The following is a 15,776-nucleotide window of genomic DNA, read 5'->3' as shown; positions in this document are numbered from 1 at the left end:
GTTATTATATATTATTTAAGGATGAAACAATTTTTTTCTCTTCTGGGTTTAAATCATTAAACACAAGGAATGCAACTTTTGGTAGTTTTAGCAATTCTAGTAAGTGCTCGATTTTAAAGCATTAGAAAAGTTGTCCTTGCAAGTAAGGTACATTAATGACCTATTGATGTTACATTTCTTTTCTCCCACAGGGTTCTTTGCTGATGTGCCTTCAGTAAACTGCAGACATGGCCTCTGGAGATGCTGAATTAGCTTGTTTTGGGGAGGCAGCTCCTTACCTCCGAAAATCGGAAAAGGAGAGAATTGAGGCCCAGAACAAACCTTTTGATGCCAAGTCATCTGTCTTCGTGGTTCATCCCAAAGAATCCTTTGTGAAAGGGACAATCCAGAGCAAGGAATCAGGCAAAGTCACTGTCAAGACTGAAGGGGGAGAGGTGAGTCAGAAACAAGGCTGAAGGACAACGTTTAATCCCCATTTTGAGCTTTTCAGTGATACATGTGGATCTTCCTGTTTTCTTGGCAGACGCTGACAGTGAAGGAAGACCAAGTCTTCTCCATGAACCCTCCCAAGTATGACAAAATCGAGGACATGGCCATGATGACCCACCTGCACGAACCCGCTGTGCTGTACAACCTCAAAGAGCGTTACGCAGCCTGGATGATCTACGTAAGTGGCAGCAGCAGCTTCCTTTGGGCAGCCTGGGGAGCTGCTGGGCCAGGCTCAGGGGAAGCCAACGTGCTGTGTCCCTTCCCCACAGACCTACTCGGGTCTCTTCTGTGTCACTGTCAACCCCTACAAGTGGTTGCCGGTGTACAACCCCGAGGTGGTGTTGGCCTACCGAGGCAAGAAGCGCCAGGAGGCCCCTCCACACATCTTCTCCATCTCTGACAACGCCTATCAGTTCATGCTGACTGGTGAGTTTCATGATTTTCTTTAAAATCTCTTAGCTGTAAACTCTCACAAAGGAGAAAATGTCTTTTAATGGCAAAGTAGTTCAACTTAATGGTGTTGTGAGGGTACATAACTGGAAATGATTAAGACGTTCCTCTGGTTCAAGAGGATCAGGTTAGAGTTTGTTTAGTCAAATCCGACATCCAGAAGTTCATCCCAATGGGATGCACCTGCAAGTGCTGAAGGACCTGGAGGACATCATATCTTGGCCGCTCATTCACCTTGGAATGGTCATGGCAGTCAGGAGACATGTGTGAGGAGAGGAAGAAAGCAAATGTCACAAGTCTTCAAAAAGGGCAAAAAAGAAATACCGAATGAACTACAGGCCTGACAGCCTCACCTGAGTGTTGGAATGGCTAATCCTGGAGGATATTCTCTAAGAATGCCCAATACAAGAAGTTGATCAGAAGTAGTCAGCATGGATTCACCAAAAGGAAATTACGCTTAACCAAGCTGATTTCTTCTACAATGGACAATTGCATGGAGACATGAGGGGACCGCACTGGATATTATCTACCGGGATTTCAGCAAGGGTTTTGATGCTGTTTCTCATGATATCCTCATAGGCAAACTCAGGGAGTAAGGCCTGGAAAAGGGGATGGTGTGCTGAATTGAATACTGTCTGAATGGCAGGTCTCAAAGGGCTTTAAAATGGCTTGTTTTGGGCCTTCAGCAGTTCAACATTTCAACAGAAGTGATGAAAATATTTGTGATTTGACTAATTTCATAAGGCCAGCAAAGAAGAAGTCTAATAATGAAGAATTTCAGGGGGACTTTGTTACATTAAGTTGTTATTCTGTGAAGTGACACCATCTGACGGTTGAGATACCAACTTCGCACCTGCAGCTGGGAACATCAAAATACTCAAAATGGGTGAAGATGTATGGGTTTATGAAAAGAAATAAGCTTCCTAGTGCTAGTTCATTAATAACAACCTTTTCTTTTCTGCCTTGTTCACAGATCGGGAGAACCAGTCCATCCTGATCACGTACGTACACCCCCTGCACGGGTCCCTGCGGGGCTGCCCGGGGCCAGGGGACCTCCTGCCTGACCACGCACCCTCTGCTTCTCCCTTGGCTTTGGCAGCGGAGAATCCGGGGCTGGGAAGACTGTCAACACAAAGCGTGTCATCCAGTACTTTGCAACAATTGCAGCCAGTGGAGAGAAGAAGAAGGAGGAGCAGACCTCCGGCAAAATGCAGGTGTGTCAGGAAGAACAGACTGAATGGCCTGTCATTGCCCTGTCAACTCAACTCAGTCACTGAATAATTATGTTCCTGTAGGGAACGCTTGAGGATCAAATCATCAGTGCCAACCCACTGCTGGAGGCCTTTGGAAACGCCAAGACCGTGAGGAATGACAACTCCTCACGCTTTGTGAGTTCTTGCTTTGTATAAAATCTCTCCCCCTCATGGCAACACACAGGATGCCTGAGCAGTTCTTCATGCAAAGGACACGTCAGCACAACACATCCAGGCTGACCTGCTGCTGCTTCTGCTTAACAGGGCAAATTCATCAGAATCCACTTTGGTGCCACAGGCAAACTGGCTTCTGCTGACATTGAAACTTGTAAGAGATTCTCCTGGACTGCTCCCATCTCTTCCCAAATTCCCATCTCCATGTACATTCCCACAAGTTCTAACTCTTTCTACCTCCCTGGGCAGATCTTCTGGAGAAGTCCAGAGTCACTTTCCAGCTGAAGGCGGAAAGGAGCTACCACATCTTTTATCAGATCATGTCCAACAAGAAGCCAGAGCTCATTGGTAGGAAAGAGCATTATGACTTTTGGGGGTTGATCACTGAGGAACAGTTCCCTCCCTCACCTGATTGGCAAAAGGAAGCCTAAGCCTTGCCTCTTCCTGCTTTTAGACATGCTGCTCATCACCACCAACCCTTATGATTTCCACTTTGTGAGTCAAGGGGAGGTCACTGTCCCCAGCATTGATGACCAGGAGGAGCTGATGGCTACAGATGTAAGTAATACAGCAACAGGGTACCTACTGGACATGTCTCATCTCTGACCTGCTAAAGACATATGGTTGAATTCATTTTTTTGACTGCAGAGTGCCATTGACATCCTGGGCTTCACTGCAGATGAGAAAACAGCCATCTACAAGCTGACAGGGGCTGTCATGCACTATGGGAACCTGAAGTTCAAGCAGAAACAACGAGAGGAGCAGGCAGAGCCTGATGGCACTGAAGGTATCAGAATATTCAGGGGCTGATTTCTGCCAAGCCCTCCTCTGCCTCCTGAGATTATGTATTAGCCTCCAGAGGCACACTTTCCCAAGTCTCCACATAAAACACTGAGAATACCATTTTTGCATCTGATCCCTCCAACTGAAAAAGTTCCTATTTAGTCATGGGAAGTTCCATTTTTCTATCCAATGGTGGCTCCCTATAAACATGCTGCCTGAAAGGGGAAACTTCAACACAGGATCTCTCTCTCTCTCTCTCTCTTAAAAACCTCCAAACACTAGAACACCCTGGTGGGAAATTGTGGTTTTGGTGAAATAACTCCTGCAAACTGTGCTTCCCAGAAATCCTCTTCCCAGAGAAAGAGAATTTGCCTTGGCTTATGTCTTCCTATCCAAGACATACTTGTTCTTGCTTTCAAAGAAAACCATCAGTAGTATCCAGAATTTGCATTCCTTCACAGGTCTTCTGAATCTGATGAGATAAATAATCTTCCATTCCTAGAACATGCATAACAGAGTTGTTCACATCACCTGGATTCTACAGATTATCCATAAATGCTTTTCTCTCTCTCCCCGCCTCTAGTGGCTGACAAGGCTGCCTATCTAACTGGCCTAAACTCAGCTGAATTTCTCAAGGCCTTGTGTTACCCCCGAGTCAAGGTTGGGAATGAATATGTGACCAAAGGTCAAAACGTGACACAGGTAATATCTGACAGTTGAAAGTGCACAGCTTGAAAGAGTAGGTGGGTGTTTTTCTTTGCCCCTCAGAGATAACTCCTGTCTCCTCTGCTCTAGGTGAACAACTCAGTGGGTGCCCTGGCAAAGGCAATGTTTGAGAAAATGTTCCTGTGGATGGTTGTTCGAATCAACCAACAGCTGGACACAAAGCAGCCCAGGCAGTACTTCATTGGTGTCCTGGACATTGCTGGCTTTGAAATCTTTGATGTAAGCAGCAAGGATTTGTCACCATAGTCAAGCGATGGGCAAGGAGGGGTCATGAGCACTCAGAAACACATAGAGGACTAAGGCTCACACAGCTGTGGGCCAAAGGGGTGGATGCTCTTGTAAAGGTAGTGGTCTGAACAAGTTCACAGCAAGTTTCCTGTGCTGTGAATGCAGTGATGATGCAAGGACTTCTGTGTCAGACCCCAAAACCCCCCAGATTATTGATGGAAGGACAGGGAAACTCTTGGGTGGTACACTGAGGAGGTTTCTACTGTCCAGGAGCTCAGAGAACTGACACCATGGAGCGACTGAGCTTACCAGAATTTGCAATTGAGTAGCACAGTGAAAAAGAATTGTAGCTTTTGGCTTGATTTGTGAAGCAATAATTAAAATGTCCTCCAAGGACAGTGAGTGTTAGAGTAGAAGGTCTGCTAAGGAAAGACATGGTGGTACAGTAGGGTTGGGACTGGTGTTTCAACTTGAAACAGCCTTAGGAGAATGGCAGCAAAGGCCTGTGGGTTTTGGCACTCCTTGAGAACCTGTGCACCTTTGCTTGCTTTGGGCAGTTCAACAGCTTTGAGCAGCTGTGCATCAACTTCACCAATGAGAAACTGCAACAGTTCTTCAACCACCACATGTTCGTGCTGGAGCAGGAGGAGTACAAGAAGGAGGGCATTGAATGGGAGTTCATTGACTTTGGCATGGACCTGGCTGCCTGCATTGAGCTCATTGAGAAGGTACCTTTCCCATGCAAGTATATGATGGCTCCTTCCAGTAGACCAGGCAGCTGAACGTCCCCTCCAAAGTGATATTGAATACTTCCATTATAACCTTTCCTTGTCACTTCTTGTGATTTCTCCCAGCCCATGGGCATCTTCTCCATCCTGGAAGAGGAGTGCATGTTCCCCAAGGCAACTGACACCTCTTTCAAGAACAAGCTCTATGACCAGCACCTGGGCAAGTCCAACAACTTCCAGAAGCCCAAGCCTGCCAAAGGCAAGGCTGAGGCCCACTTCTCCCTGGTGCACTACGCTGGAACAGTGGACTACAACATCTCTGGCTGGCTGGAGAAGAACAAGGACCCTCTGAATGAAACTGTCATTGGGCTGTACCAGAAATCATCTGTGAAGACTCTGGCTTTACTCTTTGCCAACTATGGTGGAGCAGATGCCGGTCAGTTTTGTAGAAATTCTATTTTCAATGTGGGATAAAGTTTTCTGGCAATTAAAGCTGCAAACACTAAAAATATGAAGTGGTTTTGTGTTCTGTAATATCCAATACATATTGCCCATAATAAAAAAATGTTTTATTTTCTTTTCTGGGACTTTCAGAGGCTGGTGGTGGTGGTGGTGGCAAGAAGGGAGGCAAGAAGAAGGGTTCTTCCTTCCAGACTGTCTCCGCTCTCTTCAGGGTAAGAGCAGAATTCATTTCCTCATTTAAATACCCACTGAAATATTATAGGAATTCAGTGAAATTGCAGTCAGAAGACAGGCCTGTAATTCACTAAGACTCTGATTCATATTTATCCAATTTTCACAACACAAAATCATGCATTTCCTACAGTTCAAGACCCAGAAAGACTCAGGATTTTATGCATGTCATAGATAAGCATGAGGTTCTTACTAGATTAAACCTGAACTTTTCCTTGTAACCTCACAGGAGAATTTAAACAAGCTGATGGCTAACCTGAGAAGCACTCACCCCCATTTTGTACGGTGCATCATCCCAAATGAAACTAAAACACCTGGTAAGGCAAGCCAAGAAGAGGAAAGCTTGAGCAGCAGCAGCTCTTCTCCTGAGTGTCAAACAGCAGGGGAGTCACTAATGGTGGTATTTTCCAGGGGCCATGGAGCACGAGCTGGTGCTGCACCAGCTGCGCTGTAACGGCGTGCTGGAAGGGATCAGGATTTGCAGGAAAGGGTTCCCCAGCAGAGTCCTCTATGCTGACTTCAAGCAGAGGTAAGAGCTCTGCATCCCTCTGCCAATTCAGACCAAGCTGAAGAGCCTGATCACCTTAAGAATCTTTACACTGTTATATTTTGCTGTGAATTTATGATTTATTTTATGCTGATTGTGAGGATTCATTTGGACTCTGAATTAATGGTATGAAAGGTTCTTCCACCCCCTTGCATTGTCTTGAAAGAATGCACTCTCTAATACATGATATTATTCAGCTCTTGCTGAGTAGGCTGTGAGGTTCAATCACTGTGATGGTTTCAGAACTGTTGATTTCTTAATGTTCTCCTTTCTCCTACAGATACAGAGTTCTTAATGCCAGTGCTATCCCAGAGGGACAGTTTATGGATAACAAGAAAGCTTCAGAGAAGCTTCTTGGGTCCATTGATGTTGACCACACCCAGTACAGATTTGGTCACACCAAGGTAGAATGAAGTTCTGTATTTAAATACAGTGTCCTCCGTAGTGCACTACGCAACACTGATGTACTGCAATCTTGCTTTTTTCAAGGTGTTCTTCAAAGCTGGACTGATCGGTGTGCTGGAGGAGATGAGAGATGAGAAACTAGCAGCAATTATGACCATGATACAAGCCAGGTGCAGAGGCTTCCTGATGAGAGTGGAGTACCAGAGAATGGTGGAGAGGAGGTAGATAGTTCTCACTAGTTTATGTTCCAATGGTGGTGGGTTAACTGAGTCTAAACTCACCGAACAAAGGATATTCAATACCTGTGTTGACTTGTTCTTCAGGGAGTCCATCTTCTGCATCCAGTACAACGTTCGTTCATTCATGAATGTCAAACACTGGCCATGGATGAAGCTGTTCTTCAAGATCAAGCCCTTGCTGAAGAGTGCAGAATCCGAGAAGGAAATGGCCAACATGAAGGAAGAATTTGAGAAAACCAAGGAGGAGCTTGCAAAGTCTGAGGCAAAGCGGAAGGAGCTGGAAGAGAAAATGGTGGCCTTGGTGCAGGAGAAAAATGACCTGCAGCTCCAAGTGCAGGCAGTGAGTATCACTGTTCGTTTTTCCCTGGAAGAAGAATGATATACTGTCAGAATGCCTCTTGTCCTGCACAGAGACTCACAGGAATTAATGGGTGGTAGAAAACAGTCTAAATCACTCTGAGGCACTCTAATATTGAGTAAACAGGCCCTGGCAGGGGCATAGTGAGAATCCTGGAAGGCTCACATGGCACTCACCACATTGCTGTTGTCTGAGGAAGAGCCATGTAACGCCACCCAATGTGTATTGAACAGCAGAGAACTTGGAGCTGAAAGAGAAGTAACTTTCAAAGCAGTGCATTTGTCTAGCATAGTAAAACCAAACCGGAGATGCACCCATTTTTCCTCCAAACGCAATTAAGAAAACACAGTTTGACCAAAGAAAAGAAATCTTTCTGCCCTGAAGTATTCTCATAAAGCGTCTATTGCTCAAACACTATGAAGTTAACTAGTCACTTAAACAGAAGAAAGTATTGCATATTTTTCCATGAGAAAAATACTCCAAGCTCTTTTTCCTGTTGAAACTAGAAACTGAAGGAATGCCTGCTCCATACTCCTTGTGAGTTCTATGAGGCATTCTCATAGCTAGGCACCCTGGGAGACATATTTAGGAGACAAAAAGCTTTGGAATAAATTTTGATTCTAAATGACAAGGTTTCCCAGTAGACACCACACAAGATCCATCAATTGCTGGAGGTGAAGGTCAGGTTCAGAAGTTAGTGATAAAAGACGCAGAGAAGAGAATTTTCAAACAATAGAACCCACAAAATTCTGTCTCCCTACCAGGAAGCAGATAGCTTGGCTGATGCTGAGGAAAGGTGCGACCAGCTCATCAAAACCAAAATACAGCTGGAAGCCAAAATCAAGGAGGTGACTGAAAGGGCTGAGGATGAAGAGGAAATTAATGCTGAGCTGACAGCCAAGAAGAGGAAACTGGAGGATGAATGTTCAGAGCTGAAGAAAGATATTGATGACCTTGAGCTAACACTGGCCAAGGTGGAGAAGGAAAAACATGCCACCGAAAACAAGGTATGAGGTAGAACCTGTCACTCACACTCCAGAAAATGGGCTGTGTGCTATTACAGAACTTCTAGATATTCTTCCTTTATTGACATATGCTCCCTTCTTTCTTAAGGTGAAAAACCTGACTGAGGAGATGGCAGCATTGGATGAAACCATTGCTAAGCTGACAAAAGAGAAGAAAGTCCTCCAAGAGGCCCATCAGCAGACCCTGGATGACCTGCAGGCAGAGGAAGACAAAGTCAATACTCTGACCAAAGCCAAGACCAAGCTGGAACAGCAAGTGGACGATGTAAGCACACAGACATGGAGCAGGAACAGGACAGGTTTGGAGCCTGGCCTGGCTGGCTGAGCCCTGATGGTCTTGTTGTGTTTAGCTGGAAGGGTCCCTGGAGCAAGAGAAGAAACTGCGCATGGACCTGGAGAGAGCTAAGAGGAAACTGGAAGGAGACCTGAAGCTGGCCCAGGACAGCATCATGGATTTGGAGAATGATAAGCAGCAGCTGGATGAGAAGCTGAAGAAGTAAGTGTGGCTCTGGGCCACCTGAGTGCTGGGCTGCAGTACTTGTCTTTTTTCTTTGACCTCTAACATGGTTCATTTTGCCCAAAGGAAAGACTTTGAAATCAACCAGATCCAGAGCAAGATTGAGGATGAGCAAGCCCTGGGCATGCAATTCCAGAAGAAAATCAAGGAATTGCAGGCAAGTCTCTGTTCCCTCCCCTCCCATGCTCAGGCTCATGTCAGGCATGAGGAGGGCACAGGTGTGAAGGGTCCCTGGTGTTGTGCAGGCCCGCATTGAGGAGCTGGAGGAGGAAATTGAGGCCGAGCGAACCTCTCGTGCTAAAGCAGAGAAGCATCGGGCTGACCTGTCCAGGGAGCTGGAGGAGATCAGTGAGCGCCTGGAAGAAGCAGGAGGGGCCACAGCAGCTCAGGTTGAGATGAACAAGAAGCGTGAGGCAGAATTCCAGAAGATGCGGCGTGACCTGGAAGAGGCCACGCTGCAGCACGAAGCCACGGCTGCCGCCCTGCGCAAGAAGCACGCGGACAGCACAGCTGAGCTGGGGGAGCAGATCGACAACCTGCAACGTGTGAAGCAGAAGCTGGAGAAGGAGAAGAGCGAGCTGAAGATGGAGATTGATGACTTGGCCAGCAACATGGAGTCTGTCTCCAAAGCCAAGGTATGGAGTTGCTGGAGAAAATGCTCAGCAGAACAAAGTGGGGCACAAAAGCTGCCTCTTCCAGACACATTCCCAGAAACAAAATCCCCACTGTGACAATGGGGCAGAGTGCAGTCCATCATGTCTTTCCCTTCCCGTATTTCCTCTCTAGGCCAACCTGGAGAAGATGTGCCGCACACTGGAAGATCAGCTGAGTGAGCTTAAAACCAAGGAGGAGCAGAATCAGCGCATGATCAACGACCTCAATACGCAAAGAGCTCGTCTGCAGACAGAGTCAGGTGAGATGTCCTCCTACCCACAGTTCAACGACAGGACCTGCATGCCCTGAGCAAGCCAGAGGGCACAAGATGACAGCTGGTATAAACGCTCCAGGCCATTCCTGGTTATGTGGTTTTACAGGCAGAAGGTGTCATAGGAGGACCAGTCTGCTTCCTTTTGTCCCTTTCCCTTCCCAGGTGAATACTCTCGCCAGGTGGAGGAGAAAGATGCTCTGATTTCTCAGCTGTCTAGGGGCAAGCAAGGATTTACCCAACAGATTGAGGAACTCAAGAGACATCTAGAGGAAGAGATCAAGGTCTGGAAGTACCCTATTTTCCACAGCCTGCATCATTCCCAAAATCTGCAGAATCCTGTCTGACACTGGACTGCTTCAATGTTCCTTCCTTAAAAACACACAGGAGTGGAGGGAATAACACTAATGCACAAGCCCCTCTTCTTCCACTACAGAGGGAAGGAAGCAGGGTACTTTAGGTGCTGGAGGAAGTCATCCACATGGGCTTCTTCCATGAGATTCTGATTAACCTTTCTAAGGCACAATTCAGCCACACATTAACACAACAGATTACTGTCCCCAGAGGAGCTGTCACTAATGTGTCCTGATGCTCAGAATGCGTCAATGAGGGCTTCACCAGCTCCAAGCTCTACATTTGACCAGTTAGAGCTGCAGTCCATTTTCACTGTCAAGTTCACCGTCAAGAGGCATTTCGAGATAAGTATTCAGGTTACTAAACCCAATGTCCCCACAGGCCAAGAATGCCCTGGCCCACGCCCTGCAGTCCGCTCGCCACGACTGTGACTTGCTCCGCGAACAATATGAGGAGGAGCAGGAGGCCAAGGGGGAGCTGCAGCGAGCCCTGTCCAAGGCCAATGGGGAAGTGGCCCAGTGGAGAACCAAATATGAGACTGACGCGATTCAGCGCACGGAGGAGCTCGAGGAGGCCAAGTACGTGGGAAGGGCAGGATGGGAAATGTGGGAGAAGACGGAGGCTGGTCAAGGGAAATTGGAATCTCTGAGAGTGGGTTAAGACAAGAATGGGATGAAGGAAACGATATACTGTCTTTGTAAAAAAAAAGAGGAGGCATGAGAAAAAGCATAGATGGAAAGGAAAGCAGGCTTTAGAAGTGCTAAGACAGGCCTAAGCCTCCACAGATGATAGGCCACCACAAAGTATAGATGCTTTTGTATCTGCCAAAAGTTCTTGGCTCAAAACCCCCCAAAGTGATAAACCTGCCCACTTATGATGCTGTAGAACTGATGTCCTTCTAAACTCTTACATGCAACTGTGCTTTTATTTTCCCAGGAAGAAGCTGGCTCAGCGCCTGCAGGATGCAGAGGAACATGTTGAGGCTGTCAATGCCAAATGTGCCTCCCTGGAAAAGACAAAGCAGAGGCTGCAGAATGAAGTGGAGGACCTGATGATTGATGTGGAGAGATCCAATGCTGCCTGTGCTGCTCTGGATAAGAAGCAGAGGAACTTTGACAAGGTCTTTTGGTCTCCAGCACCAGCACTCCTGGTCAGAGCATGGCCCCGTGATGGCCACAGCCCGACTCACACCCTGTTTCTCTCCAGATCCTGGCAGAATGGAAGCAGAAGTATGAGGAAACGCAGGCTGAGCTGGAGGCCTCGCAGAAGGAGTCGCGCTCTCTCAGCACGGAGCTGTTCAAGATGAAGAATGCCTATGAGGAGTCCTTGGACCACCTGGAAACAATGAAGCGGGAGAACAAGAACTTGCAGCGTAAGTCCCTGGCCCTCTGCTCCTCGCTGGCCTTGCTCACTATCAGCCATTATCACCATTCCTCATGGGTCTGTGCCTGCAGGTCTGCAGAGATGCCTGTCCCCTTGGTGGGACAGGACCCTTCCCATTCTGCTCTGTGCCTGACCATGCCATTGGTCTTTGTTCCCACAGAGGAGATTTCTGACCTGACGGAGCAGATTGCGGAGGGAGGGAAGGCAATTCATGAGCTGGAGAAAGTCAAGAAGCAGATTGAGCAGGAGAAATCTGAACTGCAAGCCTCCCTGGAGGAAGCTGAGGTACATACAATGTTGATAAATGGAATCCCTACTAAAAGTATGGGTGTAATCCTCTGAAGAGACTTCAGGAAATAAGCCCAGCTTTCATGTGGAAATGCAAAACAGATTAATTAGAAAGTAAGACACTCTTCTTGCTGAATTGTGCAGGCCTCCCTGGAACATGAGGAGGGAAAGATCCTGCGCCTGCAGCTTGAGCTCAACCAAGTCAAGTCTGAGATCGACAGGAAAATAGCAGAGAAGGATGAGGAGATTGACCAGCTGAAGAGAAACCACCTGCGAGTTGTGGACTCCATGCAGAGCACTCTGGATGCTGAGATCAGGAGCAGGAATGAAGCCCTGAGGCTGAAGAAGAAGATGGAGGGAGACCTGAATGAAATGGAAATCCAGCTGAGCCATGCCAATCGTGTGGCTGCAGAGGCACAGAAGAATCTGAGAAACACCCAGGCAGTGCTCAAGGTCTGTTCAGAAGAGCTACAGAAAGACAAATGAGATCCTTGACATTTTCTCCACAGACCTGACGCCTGGTAATTTCTCTTGTGTCTCTTTCCAGGACACTCAGCTGCACCTGGATGATGCTCTCAGGACACAGGATGACCTGAAGGAGCAGGTGGCCATGGTGGAGCGCAGGGCAAACCTGCTGCAGGCTGAAGTTGAGGAGCTCCGGGCAGCCCTGGAGCAGACAGAGAGATCAAGAAAACTGGCTGAGCAGGAGCTTCTGGATGCCACTGAACGTGCACAGCTCCTCCATACCCAGGTCAGGCTCTGCTGGAAAATATTCCCATTCACAAATGATAACAAAAATTAAATTCTTATGCATCTTGTAAGTGACTTCTGTTTAAATATTTGAAGAAGTGTGCTGTAATATGTTCCAGCCAGCCCTCCCATTCCTGGTTTACTGCTCTGGTGCTAAAGAAGTCTTTTGCACTAAAGATTTTCCTAAACTCTATCCATGTTTTCAGGCCTTAATGTGGAGGCATTTGGTCTGACAGTTGGAATCCTGTCTTTCCTGTTGCACAGAACACCAGCTTGATCAACACCAAGAAGAAGCTGGAAACAGACATTTCCCAGATCCAGAGTGAAATGGAGGATACCATCCAGGAAGCCCGCAATGCTGAGGAGAAGGCCAAGAAGGCCATCACAGATGTGAGTTGGACACTCCTGGCATTGCTGATGGGGAATGTACCATTCCCAAAATATCTCCAGTCCTAAAATGGCTTTGACCCTTTGCTCTGATCAGGCGGCCATGATGGCAGAAGAGCTGAAGAAGGAGCAGGACACCAGTGCCCACCTGGAGAGGATGAAGAAGAACCTGGACCAGACAGTGAAGGACCTGCAGCACCGTCTGGAGGAGGCCGAGCAGCTGGCACTGAAGGGAGGGAAGAAGCAGATCCAGAAGCTGGAGGCCAGGGTGTGTAGGGCTGGGGTTGTGTGTGAGTGAGCGTGTCCTTGCACAGACATTGTCAGGGAAGCTGCAGGGCTGGGCTTGTCCTTGCAGGTGCGGGAGCTGGAAGGGGAGGTTGATGCTGAGCAGAAGCGCAGCGCTGAAGCCGTGAAGGGTGTGCGCAAGTACGAGCGGAGGGTGAAGGAACTGACCTACCAGGTAAGGCAGGAGGAGACTGCTCTGGCACCGTTGGCTCACAGCCAGGCACATTTTACACATTTTCCCCAAGGGGAATTGTTCATCTTGTGTGATGCAGAAGCAAGAATTGACTCTCTTCCCTGTTCATCATCCACTCTAGTCTGAGGAAGACAGGAAGAATGTCCTCAGGCTGCAGGATCTGGTGGACAAGCTGCAAATGAAAGTGAAATCCTACAAGAGACAGGCTGAGGAAGCTGTAAGTATTGCTTGGAGAAAGGGCAAAGGCCACATTCCCTTGGGGCAGGACACACATTTATTGGGCCTGAATACCAGGAGAGGGTTATGAAAGAAATTCCCGAGACACAACTATCTTGGCCGTGCTGTTTTGCTATTGTGTCATGAGGCCCTGGTGAGCTCTGGGCACCCTGTGGTCAGGGACATTCTTTAAGGGAAGTTGTGCAGCCTGTTCCACACAGGAGGCCTGAGTAAACAAACCCAGGGGCCACACCCACTGATGACAGGTTCCTGAATCTCTGCCAACAATCATCAGCAGAATGCTTCAGGGTCTTCCCAACCAATAACTCATACAGAAATGTAGTGTGAGAGTAAGTAAATGACTAATCGAAATCATGAAATTGCTCCTCATTTGTGACACAGTCCTGGTGAATCTTGTCCCAGTACAGTCCTGAAAAGGGGAGGATGAGGAGCTCTGTTTGAGGCTGATGTGTGAGCAGTGGTGGGAGCAGGATGCAGATTTGCAAGGCTGACTTGCAGCAGGAGTGAAACCCCTGCCCTGGGCTCCTCACCACTGACTCCCTTTCCCCACACAGGAGGAGCTGTCCAATGTCAACCTCTCCAAGTTCCGCAAGATTCAGCACGAGCTGGAGGAAGCCGAGGAGCGGGCTGACATTGCAGAGTCCCAGGTCAACAAGCTCCGGGTGAAGAGCCGGGAGATGCATGGCAAGAAGATAGAAGAGGAAGAATGAGAATGTCATGAGGCAGCAAAGTGACCTGAGGGCTGCGCAAAATGTGAACCCTTTGTCACTTCCTCTTTCTGCAATTTTAGTTTTTAAGCATTTTAGTGTCTAGAGAATAAATCTTGTAGATTTCTTTGTGTGCATACCTTGAGCAGTACTTTTCATTTCTTTCTGTTTTTATTGGTTAGACCTTTATGACCATTTTTGGTAGAGTTTTGCAGAGTTTTTTCTTATAATCTCCATGTACCTATGTCACAATGCAGCTTTTTGTCATCTAGCTTAGTTGTGACTGCTCAGTGTGGAGATGAGAAGGCTCTGAGAAGACCATATTGCAGGTTTTCAAAATATAAAGGGAGCTCCTAAGAGGGGGAAGGACTTTTTACCTAGGCCAGTGGCCATAGGTCAAAGGGAAAAGCTTTAAGTTAAAAAGGATAGACTCTGGTTAGATATAAAAGTGACATTTTTTAAGAAGAGGGAGGCCAGTGAGACACAGGAACAGACTGGCTCCAGAATACAGGAATGCCCCGGAATCATTGGAAGTGTGCAAGCTCAGTTTCAATGGGGCTTTCAGCAACCTGATCCAGTCAAAGATATTCCTGCCCATCGCAGTGGTGTTGCGCTAGATGATTCTCTTAAGGTTCCTTCCAACCCAAACCTTTCTGTGGTTTGTCCTCTAAGCTCTGTATGTCCACGGAAGTCAGAGATTGTGCAGACACAGCACTTCTGACGCCCCTCTGTGCTCACGGTTTTACACAGGTTGTTTCTGAGCTCCTCCTGCTCAGGGCAGAGGGTGTTTCCACCAGCTTCCCCCTGCCCTGCTCAGGGAGTCCAGGGCTGAGCTCTGGTTTTGAACTCCAGGAAGTTGCATGCTCATCCTTGGAACAAGCTTTTCATGCCCATGCCAGTGCTTGATGTTGGATATTTCCTTGGATCACATTTACTGACCTTGCCCCTCTGCTCTTCACTGAGCTTTACCCGCTGAGCTCTTTTAATAATCAAAATGCCAGTGACCAGGAGAAGAGCACGTTCAGAGCTAACACCGTTTAAAGCAGCTCAAGTGACAGTGCCCTTTTTCCTAGAACTTGACCACTCATTCTCCAGGACTACTGGCAAATTCGCCCTTTCTCACAGTAGTGCCTACAGCAATACTGCTCCAAAACAGGCACACCTTGTTGAGAGCTCTTTTTGCTGGAGCTGTAAACTGTATTCTTACATGAATATGTAAGAGTGCAAGATATTTGTGATTTGGGAGTGCTGTACTGAGGATGTGTCAGAGTGCAGAGGATCCCAGACCAATGCTGTGTCTGTGAATATGGGTAGAGTTGTGTTTGGGAAGAAGGGCTGAGATTTTTTTTGGAGTTGTAGGTAGTAAAGGCCTGACTTGGTTGAGAGCATTGCTTGGTATACACTGACAATAGGCACATAAATATTAGCAACATGGGCCTGAGCTCTTTAAGGCATGTTAGGACTTCATGTTTGTGTGACATGAACCATGAAGTATCACTGCATATTTATTCACTGTGTGTCCACTGAGGGTTGAAAGTATTTCCTGGTCTAGGTTACTTTTGCCTCTTAGGCTCTCTTACCCCTCAGAAAATCTTTAATAAATTTTGAGTAACAGAAATAATTTTATATGAATATTTTTCCTAGAAACAAAA

At 47.3% G+C, this 15,776-nt stretch overlaps 1 protein-coding gene across 1 annotated transcript; it reads left to right on the top strand.

Moving 5' to 3' along the window:
* The first annotated feature begins 195 nt into the window (after positions 1-195).
* On the top strand, positions 196-14,186 carry LOC136299141 (myosin heavy chain, skeletal muscle, adult-like). The gene is made up of 38 exons (XM_066200492.1): positions 196-434; positions 524-667; positions 759-915; positions 1,913-1,940; positions 2,039-2,153; positions 2,235-2,327; positions 2,457-2,520; positions 2,616-2,714; positions 2,821-2,924; positions 3,015-3,153; positions 3,733-3,851; positions 3,945-4,094; positions 4,661-4,831; positions 4,958-5,267; positions 5,426-5,505; positions 5,754-5,841; positions 5,936-6,053; positions 6,352-6,475; positions 6,561-6,697; positions 6,800-7,055; positions 7,838-8,080; positions 8,187-8,363; positions 8,449-8,594; positions 8,682-8,772; positions 8,861-9,250; positions 9,402-9,528; positions 9,706-9,824; positions 10,276-10,472; positions 10,831-11,014; positions 11,101-11,266; positions 11,438-11,562; positions 11,710-12,018; positions 12,113-12,316; positions 12,580-12,705; positions 12,800-12,970; positions 13,058-13,162; positions 13,302-13,397; positions 13,972-14,186. Exons 1-38 carry the CDS (start codon positions 228-230, stop codon positions 14,125-14,127), a joined length of 5,835 nt encoding a protein of 1,944 aa, XP_066056589.1. The 5' UTR covers positions 196-227; the 3' UTR covers positions 14,128-14,186.
* Positions 14,187-15,776: the final 1,590 nt, after the last annotated feature.

The sequence above is a fragment of the Chamaea fasciata genome, unplaced genomic scaffold (assembly GCF_029207755.1).
Source record: "Chamaea fasciata isolate MVZ Bird 193981 ecotype frontalis unplaced genomic scaffold, bChaFas1.0.hap1 SCAF_19, whole genome shotgun sequence".
Classification (NCBI taxonomy): Eukaryota; Metazoa; Chordata; class Aves; order Passeriformes; family Sylviidae; genus Chamaea; species Chamaea fasciata.
The sequence above is the reverse complement of the archived record's forward strand: the minus strand, read 5'-3'. Positions and strand labels throughout refer to the sequence as shown.